The sequence below is a fragment of the Coenobita brevimanus genome, chromosome 106 (assembly GCF_032717465.1).
Source record: "Coenobita brevimanus isolate Jiangsu-jjx chromosome 106, ASM3271746v2, whole genome shotgun sequence".
In the NCBI taxonomy this organism is placed as follows: Eukaryota; Metazoa; Arthropoda; class Malacostraca; order Decapoda; family Coenobitidae; genus Coenobita; species Coenobita brevimanus.
This window is the reverse complement of record NC_137059.1, coordinates 1632587-1645000: the sequence shown is the minus strand read 5'-3', so window position 1 is coordinate 1645000 and position 12414 is coordinate 1632587. Positions and strand designations below refer to the sequence as shown.

Below are 12414 nucleotides of genomic sequence, written 5' to 3'. Positions count from 1 at the left end.
GCCTGAACTGCCATTTTCCAGCGAGTTACGAGTATTGAGGATAGATGGGTATTGAACACAGAGGGGAGGGTGATTTATCCTTGGCGATCTGTAATTCGTTAAAATCAGCCTTTGCTAATCTTCCACAAGACCCATAGACGTACCACAAACCCCCCCACTAACGCCATTACGTCAGTCCTAAATGAGACAACTCTAGGACGTATTCAGTAGCATCAAAGTGGTGACATGAGAAGACGATGGCACGTTTGAGGACTACTGGGCCACAGAAAACGGTGTGTCAAGTCTACATGTATGCTCACAGACGGACATACAAAAAATGGAGGTGAGAAACTAACTAGGAGTGTATGCAAGTGAGACTGTTGGGATGGAGGACAAGGATGCGAGAACTAAGAGAGTGTGATCATGTGTATAAAATTAGGATGTGTGTCATGCAGCAGATAGCTTTAGGGAAAATGCTATGTATTGATGAGGGCAATCGTCATCAACCTTTTCAGTAGGATGATGACACTTTTTACAATTCCCAAAGGATTTTTTCATCTTATTTTCACCATTGTTCTTTGCCATGGTCTCACGCCTGTATTTCAGCACTGATTCACCTAAATAATACTGTGCATGTACCTGGATGTGGCATTTCGAGACGCAGTTCTAAGATTTTCGATTGGAACCTTTAAAATAATTCTATAAATAAATAAATAAATAAATAAATAAGAGAGTCATGAGGAATCACCAGACGCCAAAACATTCTTCCCAGTAAGGACACATGTTTTAATCAGCTTCAAACGCGGTATTGAAAGAGTTTTGATTCGAACGTGCCCTCTTGCCTGTTAGTTCAATGATTCCTTTCACATGAGTAACAAGCAAATACACTAATTTATATACATAATAAACAAACGATGGGACATGTTGCCTCTCAAGTTATATTGTTGCTTCCTCTAGACTGTTTTATTCTGTATAAGGAAGACTTGTAATGAGGTAACGGGTCTTTCGCTTCGGTGGTGCACTTTTCATTATATTCTTGTCACCTTCAAGTCTATCTGATTCAGCTTAGGAATTTTCGAACTTGAGGCTTTACATACACTCTTCATAAACCTTTTCAGTACGAGATTTTTCGGAAGCTGCATAAAGTCGTCCAGAGACTGCACTAATTAAACAAAAAAGGATGCCATAATTGTAAAGGGATTAAGAACAACAAATGGCCACTTTAAACAATCAACCAATCCCTCGAGAAATGAAAATAAAACTTAATTTTGTACGTACGAATTTTCCAGCAACATATTTTTCAGCTTCCCTCTAACTCTCCTCCATAATCTGTCTCTTGCTGCCATCTCACTCATTTCACAACTGTACAGTATTGGTGAATAAGTCTCGTATTCTGTTTCCAAACTGCCATTGTATCATGAGATTTTAGTTAGTAACAATCAAGTGGAATCGAATCTCACTTAATGATCTGCAATCCCACAATGTCACATTGCACGATAAAAATGTTTAGGTATGCTCATTTAAAACAGTACTTATGTAGATATTTCGCACTATAATGTCTTATCCAAGATGTTAACTACTTGAATAACTCAGTATATCTTATCACCGCAGATGTCTTACTGGGACAACCCCGCCAACATGGCTTCCAACACCCTCCCTTCCACCAACCCATATGGGAACTACACGGTGGTTGACACCGTACCTAAGGAGATCCTCCACATGGTGGATCCCCACTGGTACCAGTTCCCTCCCATGAACCCCCTGTGGTACGGCCTGCTCGGCTTCTTCGTAGTCGTCATGGGCTGCCTGTCAGTTTGTGGCAACTTCGTCGTCCTTTGGGTCTTCATGAACACCAAGTCTCTTCGAACCCCAGCCAACCTGCTGGTTTGCAACTTGGCCCTCTCTGACTTCCTCATGATGTTCACCATGTTCCCTCCAATGGCCATTGCCTGCTACTGGCAGACCTGGACTCTGGGGGCCTTCTTCTGTGAGGTTTATGGCTTCTTAGGTTCCCTCTTCGGCTGTGTCTCCATCTGGTCCATGCTCTGGATCACCCTCGACCGCTACAACGTCATCGTCAAGGGCGTGTCCGCTGAGCCTCTGACCACTGGTGGAGCAATGACGAGGATTCTCTTCACCTGGGCTGTTACTCTTGCCTGGTGCCTGCCTCCCTTCTTTGGCTGGAACCGCTACGTGCCTGAGGGCAACATGACCGCCTGTGGTACTGACTACCTCACTGAGGATGTCTTCTCACATAGCTACCTCTACGTGTACTCCGTGTTCGTCTACTTCCTCCCTCTGTTTGCCAACATCTACCTGTACTTCTTCATCGTTCAGGCTGTAGCCAACCATGAGAAGCAGATGCGCGAACAGGCCAAGAGGATGGGCGTCAAGTCCCTTCGTAGCGAGGAAGCTCAGAAGACCTCTGCTGAGTGCCGTCTGGCCAAGGTGGCCATGATGACTGTGTCCCTGTGGTTCATGGCCTGGACCCCCTATCTCATCATCAACTACTCCGGCATGCTCAACAAGCCGATTGTCACTCCCCTGTTCTCCATCTGGGGCTCCGTGTTCGCCAAGGCCAACGCCGTGTACAACCCCATCGTGTACGCCATCAGCCACCCCAAGTACCGTGCTGCCCTCGAGAAGAAGCTGCCCTGCCTGGCCTGTGCCACTGAGGGACGTGACAACCAGTCAGAGGTTGCCTCTACTGCAACCACTGGCGAGAAGTCTGAGACCGCATAGAGAGTTCAAATTTTCGAATTTGTGTTGGCACCTGGATTATCTGATCTCGAGACATGTCATTCGCCACACCCTAATAAAACTCCACAGCATTTCTTGAGACTTTTCCTTGCTGTCAGTAACTAAAACTGGTTGTAGTTTTTGCACAAAACCTTTCTAACAGATGACTTATATTCTACACACTAGTTCTCAGATTTTACTAGTGTAATGTAAACAGTAACGCATAATATATTTTCAGATTCCCATCTATAGCCAGATGCCACAATCCCCTAAAGGAAGGCCACTTGTCTTTGAGTTAGTTGTTGTACGGGAAGGTGCACCAAACTTCCACCAACCCACTTGATGACACTTAAATTGTGTAAAAAACATGGGATATAGAAAAAAGGGTACTTATCATCTATTTCAATTATATAGAAGGTAACTTGAAATGGTAGAAGCTTATACTGGAAGCCCTCATCCATGTGTGGGTGAGGGAACAGGCCTAAATCGATCCCACCATCACCTTTATCTAATCCTTTCAGTTCGGGTGATGTGCTTTTTAGGTGTCTTGCTGCCACCAGACTATTTCATCCAAGCTAAGGAAAGTCTCTCGTACTGAAGGAATTTTTTTAGATTTTATATAACCCCCAGTTCGAAAACGATATTCTAAACTGATTTTAATGAACAGAGGATGGCTACAAATGTATTAAAAAAGACATTGTTCAATGGATTAAAGCAGAATTGAAATTATTGATTGGAAGTAGGGGAGAAAAGGAACAATGAACTATCCTCCTTTCTGACTGATACCCATGACACTGACAATTCATACTTTAAATCTTGCCATTCAATCTGAACTTGAGAAAGCTATGGAAAATCATGATTAAAAAGAAAAAGACTGCTAAATCAAGCTGTGTGCTGTACTTCATTTCCTTTAGTTTTCCCATTACGTTCCACAGGCTGTGATTCCTGGTGGGGTGCAGGAGGGGAAGAATGATCTAGAACCCTGAAAACAATGGGGTTGATTTTTTACCACATTACTTTTGTGTATTTAGAAATGCTTGCCCAAAGACGACCTCCTCGATATTGTAAGACAGAGCATCCTTAATCTGTTATCTAAAGGGAGTGCTGGGGGTGGGGGAGGGAAAGGCTTGCAGAACCTTGAATGTTAACGAAACTTGTCCTTACCACAGGCTAATTATGTATATGAAGTAACACAACCAAGGATAGCTTAGTTGCTCATCTATGGCATTAGTAAACTCTTGCACAGTGAGATTGCTGGTGGTGGAGGCTAGAGTCTTTAAAATCAATAGGTTTGGCCTTTACCAGTTATCTTGTCCGTGAATAGCTACACGAGTAAAAGTGTTCCAGCTACCAACTTATGGTTCTCAAAGGCTGCTTGTATCTGTGATCGTGGAACACCATTAACTCCTTCAATCCAAAGATGCTTTTCTTTTTCATTTTTCTCGTTGTTCCCAGACAGTTTTATTTACCAAGGGAAATACTTTTTGAACCCGAGGGGTGAGACATAGCCTTCAGTAACTCCACTGTTAGAGGTTTGTCGTAGGCTGATTAAAATAGTTTGGTGGTAGCAAGAATAACAAGTAAAAGTACGTTCTCTCACCGGGACAAAAATAAAAATAGAGCAGAACATGAGATTTTGGTAATATGTATCTCAGCTGCCAGAACTGCAAAGAAAATATACACGCGAATGAGGGAAGGTGAGAGGAAGCATAATTATCGAAAAAAGTTGCAGGTTGGTACTCCTCTGAGGTTTCCTTTTGCACCTAGAGTACCCAGTTAGCTTAGCAGTAATAATCCTGGGACACCTGGCGGGTTACAGGTATATAAGGCAGGTGTACAGGAGGGATAGTGCAGACAGACTGACCCAGTTGTCCAGTAGCAGCGCTCATCAGCTTCAGTGGCTGAAGTAGTCCACAGGAAATTCTTCAGCTCACATAGCTAAAGCACTCCAGAAGCAAGGTGAGTGGAGAGAGATGAAACATACAGATTTGCCTACATAAAATAATCTTTTCAAAGAGGAAAAGAATTCTCCATAACATAAAAGTCACTGTACAGTAAATATTTATAATCTGATCACTCGTTTCCTACATAACGAATATAACAAAACCCAAGGTAAGACAAAATTTGTCCTCTCGATACGTCGCTGTACCACATTCACTCTACTGATTTGCCCTTCCATCTGGTTCTTAACTTGCCTATTTCTTATTCAGTTTTCTACCCCAATAACTATTCTGTGTTAATTGTCATTCTACAGTCGCTCAACATAGTCAATCCACTTTACAGTACTTCCCTTTATACATCGCACTAATCTTGTAAGCATCATTCGTCTTTCTATCTCGCCGAGTAACTGTACATGCACTTCCATGGAAACTTAAATCCATTGTCCACAGTACTGACTTTGCGTCTAAATGCTATACAAAAAATTAGAAATACTCTCATGCACATGTTACATATGAAAGTGCAGGACAGTTGTGTCTATACTTTCACACCCACAGTTCTACTTACCACTGCTCCCAAGACCATGTGCCACTTCTCTGTTATACCATTTCATTACAATGCCTGAAAATGATTGGAGTGTCGGATAAAATAAATAACTTTAACAACACCTATTATCTACTTAATAAGCAGATTACATTGCATTGCTTCTATGGGTGTTATTTTTTCCAGATGTCTTCATACTGGGACAACCCCTCCAACCTGGCTTCCAACACCCTCCCTTCCACCAACCCATATGGGAACTACACGGTGGTTGACACCGTACCTAAGGAGATCCTCCACATGGTGGATCCCCACTGGTACCAGTTCCCTCCCATGAACCCCCTGTGGTACGGCCTGGTCGGCTTCTTCATGGTTATTATGGGATTCTTGGCAGTTTGCGGCAACTTTGTTGTCCTCTGGGTCTTCATGAACACCAAGTCTCTCCGAACCCCAGCTAACATGCTGGTGGTCAACCTGGCCCTCTCTGACTTCCTCATGATGTTCACCATGTTCCCCCCAATGGTCATCTCCTGCTACTGGCAGACCTGGACTATGGGAGCCTTCTTCTGTGAGATCTATGCCTTCCTTGGATCCCTCTTCGGCTGTGTCTCCATCTGGACCATGCTCTGGATCACCCTCGACCGCTACAACGTCATCGTCAAGGGCGTGTCCGCTGAGCCTCTCACTTCCAAGGGAGCAATGATGAGGATCCTGTCCACCTGGGGTGTTACTCTTGCCTGGTGCCTGCCTCCCTTCTTTGGCTGGAACCGCTATGTGCCTGAGGGCAACATGACCGCCTGTGGTACTGACTACCTCACAGAGGACACTTTCTCTCACAGCTACCTCTACGTGTACTCCGTGTTCGTCTACTTCATCCCCTTGGTTGCCAACATCTACCTGTACTTCTTCATCGTGCAGGCTGTGTCCAACCACGAGAAGCAGATGCGCGAACAGGCCAAGAGGATGGGTGTTAAGTCCCTGCGTAGCGAGGAAGCTCAGAAGACCTCTGCTGAGTGCCGTCTGGCCAAGGTGGCCATGATGACTGTGTCCCTGTGGTTCATGGCCTGGACCCCCTACCTCATCATCAACTACTCCGGCATGCTCAACAAGGCCAGCGTCACTCCCCTGTTCTCCATCTGGGGCTCCGTGTTCGCCAAGGCCAATGCTGTGTACAACCCCATCGTGTACGCCATCAGCCACCCCAAGTACCGTGCTGCCCTCGAGAAGAAGCTGCCCTGCCTGGCCTGTGCCACTGAGGGACGTGACAACCAGTCAGAGGTTGCCTCCACCAGCACCAGCAACGAGAAGTCTGAGAACGCTTAGGCAGTTCAAGTAACCTAACTGAACTCCTTTTACCACATGAATTCTGTGACCTCAAACATTTCTCAGTGTACCCTAATAAAACTCCACAGCATTTTTAAAGACTGTTCTTGTGGCCAATTACTAAACTCTGTAGTTTCTGCACAAAATACTGGTTGGTTCATATAATACACAACGTAACTTTCTGGTGCTGCGGGGACAGGTCAGTCAGGAGAACCAATGTCTACCTTGCATCATTTTCCAACTGCCTTAAATATTTTCTTGCTTTATAATGTTTATTTTTTACGTTCTCTGACCCCATAGCTGATCAATAATTTCATGATGGAGTCAAATACTATCTCTGAAAATCACACCAGAAGACTAACCTGTCCCTGCAACACACAAAACTGGTGACAGCAACTTATGGCCAACCCTGTATATAGAACAGATAATTCTTAAAAGTGATATTACATTTCAATTCACACAATGTCAGTGGCGTAAGCTAGATGATATCACTAATTATAACTTAAAATTTCTACTAGGAATGGGATACAAAAGACAAATGGAAAGAGCTGATCAAGCATTTCATATAAAGTAAATATGAATGGCAGAAGCTGGTGAACTGAAAACCCCCATCCTTATGTAGGAGGTAAGGCCTCTCCTTATGATTTGCCATTGCAGATAGAACAAGAGGTATGGGATGAACCTAATCTCCTAGTTCTTCCCTCAAACACACATACATATATAGCCTACTTACATTTATTCGTACATACTGCACATACATACTGACGTTGACTATAGTATTTCAGATGTTTTCTATGGACTTACAGCTAAAAACTAGTGCCACAACCAGCGGATTACTTCCCAACAGTTGCTGGAAGCTGTTGGGAAAAAAATCGAAATGTCTTATAAGATCCGTGACAACGTGCCAGTCTCAGCCTACACTTTGACTCCATCGTCCTTTCTACAAATAAAAAACCGAACCACGAAAGACAGTAAATCGTTAATTTGTGAATCCAGAGTTGTTACGAATTTATTCACTAGGCAACTAAACACACTCGGATCCCTCTATCAGTTCCAGGTACGTAGATATAAATAAAACGCACACGTGAAGTAGCTGGGGAAGAAAGGCAGGGGTTGTATAATTAACAAGGAAGACGGTGGTGTGCGTTCCTCAGAGGCTTCCTTCTGCACCACACCCAACCAAGCACCCCCCCCCCACACACACAAGAACCAACTACCCACCCACTCACCCTCACACACACACACACACACACACACACACACACACACACACACACACACACACACACACACACACACACACACACACACACACACACACACACACACACACACACACACACACACACACACACACACACACACACACACACAAGAACAAGGCTTAGGATTAATGTTCGTATTCTTGGTGACGAGGGCGACTCAGGATATAGACTTTTCGAGCTGGAGAGATTAGATATAGCCTTAATTAACCCCTTGAGTATGAGGCCTTTCCTATGCTTAATAATATTGCCCAGTATCTGCAACAACAAAGTAAAAGTACGTCACCCGGAGCCAAACGGGTAACCTCCTCATCCCGGTAACGTATTTCTCAGCTGAAGTGACTGTCTATGTATGGTACAGAACAGCCCCCTTGTAGAGAAGCAGAGTGAGGCTGGATTTAACTCTTCTAACTAAGACTGTCCTAAGGTGAAGAATATAGCGCAGGAAGAGCAAGAAAAGGCAGGGCAAGCATAAGATAGAAAGTACATCACTGAGAAGAGCTTAATGGGATGTGAACCTGAGAACCAATCTTGGAAAACCACGATGGGCCATAAGAGATGACACAAGAGACTGGTGATTCAGTGACTGTTCTCTACTGAAATGCCTAGAACTGTCCGTATATTTCTAAACTTCGATCAGGTGTATTTAATTCCTGCTGTCTCCAGACGATTTTATTTAGCTCAGGGAAGACCTCTTGTATTGAAGTGGATAATGAAGGGGGTGACAGTGGCTGGGTGGTAGAGGAGGTGACCTGCAGTCCTAATGAACCCATATTCGAATCCAAGCTGGGGCAGGGAGCAGTTTGAGGATTTAAATTTCGTTAATGTAGAGTTTACTGGTCAACCATGAGACCCGCCGATGTGTCGTAAAAATGCCCATGCTAATGCCAGTAGACATCAGTCCTGCATGACGGTGGGTGTTAGTGCCGAAGTGGTGGCAAATGGAGGGGCTTAGGAGGTAGAACTGCTAGGCCTCAGGGAACTGCCTGTGAAGTCTATGCCCAGAATCGGACCCCTCCCCCCCAAAAAAAAAAAAAAAAAAAAAAACTAGCCACCTCCATTTCGAAAAACCCAGACAACGGTAAGTAAAACTGTCTAGGAGTAGCAAAAATATAACATTGAATTTATTCACTGAGCAGAAGGAACAATATCTACCTAACACGTCACATGCCAAGCGTCACCGTCCCCACATCCCCTTCAGTGAAACACCCAGAATGAGAAAAAGAGAAAGAGGGAAAGAGGGGGAGGGGGGAGAACTATCACCCTACGATTAATGAAGGCTACTTATTATTCTTGATAGTGAAATGGTGTGTATGTGTCTGTTTCATGATGTCACACCACCACGTTCAGGTTTGTTCATTCATTAAATTTGTTCAGTCATTAAATCTGTTCAGTTATTAAATTCTCCTTACCTGAGGCACATTCCATCTCTCTCTCTCTCTCTCTCTCTCTCTCTCTGTATCGATCAAGTCAATCTATCTTTTTTATCCATACCGTGTTGTTACAAAAATTATGAAGGCAGCAATATGAGCGATACGTGACAATCCCAGACGTCCCTGTTAAACACCAGATTTTCCACATCTTCACCCGAAAGGCCCATTGCTAATCAGTGAACCACAAGTATGTTCAAGTTGCAGAAAGTATGTTGCAAAAAAAGTATGTTGCAGAAAGTACTTTGCAGAAAAAAGTAAGTTGCAGAAAAAAGTATGTTGCAAAAAGTATGTTGCAAAAAGTGTGCTGCAGAAAGTATGTTGCCAAAAATATGTTGCAGAAATGTCTATCTATCTATCTATTGCCAGACGCCTCAATCCCGTTCGGGGTGGCCACAAACAAATCGCCTCCACGGCGCCCTGTCCCCCGCAATTTCACTGCCCCGCTCCTAACTCACACCCCCCTCTCTCATATACCTCTCCACCCCATCCCTCCATCTCATCCTCGGCCTCCCCCTCCCTCTTCCCCCCTCCACCTCACTCACATACACTCTCCTCGTCAGTCTTTCATCCTCCATCCTCTCCACATGGCCAAACCACCTCAGTGTATTCCTCCTAACGCTTCCTATCACATCCACATCCACACCACAACGCTCCTTTATATCCTCATTTGTCAGCCTGTCTCTCCATGTGACTCCACAGGCTCCTCTTAAATAACTTATTTCCACTGCTCTCACTCTTGACTTGTGTCCTTCCAGCAACGTCCAAGCTTCACTTCCATACGTTAGAGTTGGTATCACAATACTGTCATGTAGTAACTTTTTCACCTCCATGCTCACTTCCCTGCTTCATATCACTGCTTTCAAGGAACCAGCAACCTTTCTTCCCTGCTGTACTCTTTCAAGCACTTCACCCTCCAAACCTCCATCCTTACTCATCACACTGCCCAAGTAGTTAAACGTACTCACATTTTCCAATTCCTCACCATCGAACCTCGCTGTGCATTCACTGACTTCACCTCTCTCAAAGAAAAGTATGTTGCAGAAACTGTTCCAAAAAAGTATGCCGCAGAAATGCATTTTGCAAAAAAATATGTTGCAGAGAAGAGTATGTTGCAGAAAAAGTATGTTGCAAAAAGTATGTTGCAGAAAGTATGTTGCAGTAAAAAGTATGTTGCAGTAAAAAGTATGTTGCGGTAAAAAGTATGTTGCAGAAAAAGCATGTTGCAGACATGTATGTTGCAAAAAATATGTTGCAGAGAAGAGGATGTCGCAGAAAAAGTATGTTGCAGAGAAAAGTATGTTGCAGAGAAAAGTATGTTGCAGAGAATAGTATGTCGCAGAGAAAAGTATGTCGCAGAGAAAAGTATGTCGCAGAAAAGTATGTCGCAGAAAAGTATGCTGCAGAGAAAAGTATGTTGCAGAGAAAAGTATGTTGCAGAGAAAAGTATGTTGCAGAGAAAAGTATGCTGCAGAGAAAAGTATGTTGCAGAGAAAAGTATGTTGCAGAGAAAAGTATGCTGCAGAGAAAAGTATGTTGCAGAGAAAAGTATGCTGCAGAGAAAAGTATGTTGCAGAGAAAAGTATGTTGCAGAGAAAAGTATGTTGCAGAAAAGTATGTCGCAGAAAAGTATGTTGCAGAGAAAAGTATGCTGCAGAGAAAAGTATGCTGCAGAGAAAAGTATGCTGCAGAGAAAAGTATGCTGCAGAGAAGAGTTTGTCGCAGAAAAGTATGTTGCAGAGAAAAGTATGTCGCAGCGAAAAGTATGTTGCAGAAAAAATCGTAGGCTGGATGGGTCGGGGTGGCGGTAGGGGGTTGAGGGGTTGGGAGAGGGGTAAGACTCCCTGTGAAGAGGGTCGGTGTAGGTTGGCCAGCGTGGATGTAGCAATGACTTCTTAAAACTTTCTTCAAGGAGATAATATGCACAACCCTTATATACCTGGCAACCCACGACGCTTGTCAATATCAATATTTCACGTTTCCATTAATACCACATCATATCGTTTACAAAGACTCCAACATATTTGCATACGTCGGCCTTGGTTACCTAAAAGCGGCTCTCCATGCTGCTCGATCTCTGGCAGCCTCCCTATTCAATCCCTTCTTTCTTAGTCTACTACCAGCTAACTTTACTCACCTTAACCCTTTTACGAAGAAAGGTCTGTCATAAGTCGTTAACCCCGGCACTCCGATTACGTATTTTTTAATCTATTTTTATATTCAAACCAATCTATTCCCCTTTAGGATATAATTTTCGAGCTGAGACGGTTAAATCTAACTTCCATTAGCCCCCTCCATCTTAGTTACACGGCCCTCCATAGATGACTAAAATCGTCTGACGGTAAAGAGAACAAATGCGCAGTGAAAGTGAAGATAAATCGTCTGGGAAAGCGAAAATAAATCGGAAATATCATAATCGATGTATGTGAGTTTATGGCGACTCTGATTTATTCATCTTTTTTTACTACGTGAGGTTATTTCTGTGTTATGAAGAAACTGTGTATATGTGCGAGGATTAGTGTCATCGTACTGAAGGGGTTTAGGGAGGCTGAAGCAGTGATGGGGTAAGGAAGAGTATGGCAGTGATGAGGTAAGGCTATGGCAGTGATGAGGTAAGGCTATGGCAGTGATGAGGTAAGGCTATGGCAGTGATGGGGTAAGGGAGATTGAAGCAGTGGTGGGGTAGGGGAGACTGCGGCAGTAATGGGGTAAGGGAAACTATGGCAGTGATGGGGTAAGGATGACTATGGCAGTGATGGGGTAGGGGAGACTATGGCGGTGATGGGGTAAAGGGGACTATGGCTGTGATGGGGTAAGGGTATGGCAGCGATGGGGTAAGGGAGGCCATGGCAGTGATGGGGTAAGGGAGGCTATAGCAGTGATGGGGTAAGGGAGGCTATGGCAGTGATGGGGTAAGGGAGGCTATGGCAGTGATGGGGTAAGGGAGACTATGGCAGTGATGGGGTAAGGGAGACTATGGCAGTGATGGGGTAAGGGAGACTATGGCAGTGATGGGGTAAGGGAGACTATGGCAGTGATGGGGTAAGGGAGACTATGGCAGTGATGGGGTAAGGGAGACTATGGCAGTGATGGGGTAGGGGAGACTATGGCGGTGATGGGGTAAGGGTATGGCAGTGATGGGGTAAGGGAGACTATGGCAGTGATGGGGTAGGGGAGACTATGGCAATGATGGGGTAAAGGGG

The 12414-nt window shown here is 44.3% G+C and overlaps 1 protein-coding gene and 1 pseudogene across 1 annotated transcript in view; both read left to right on the top strand.

Moving 5' to 3' along the window:
* The window catches only part of LOC145416447 (rhodopsin-like), a 7154-nt gene extending 615 nt beyond the window's left edge, over nt 1–6539 (top strand). Inside the window, exon 2 of the mRNA XM_080285401.1 lies at nt 5386–6539. Coding sequence (XP_080141527.1) covers nt 5386–6519 — 1134 coding nt within the window. The 3' untranslated portion in view covers nt 6520–6539. The remainder of the gene's footprint in view (nt 1–5385) is intronic.
* LOC145416448 (rhodopsin pseudogene) lies at nt 1591–2812 on the top strand (annotated as a pseudogene).
* Nucleotides 6540–12414: the final 5875 nt, after the last annotated feature.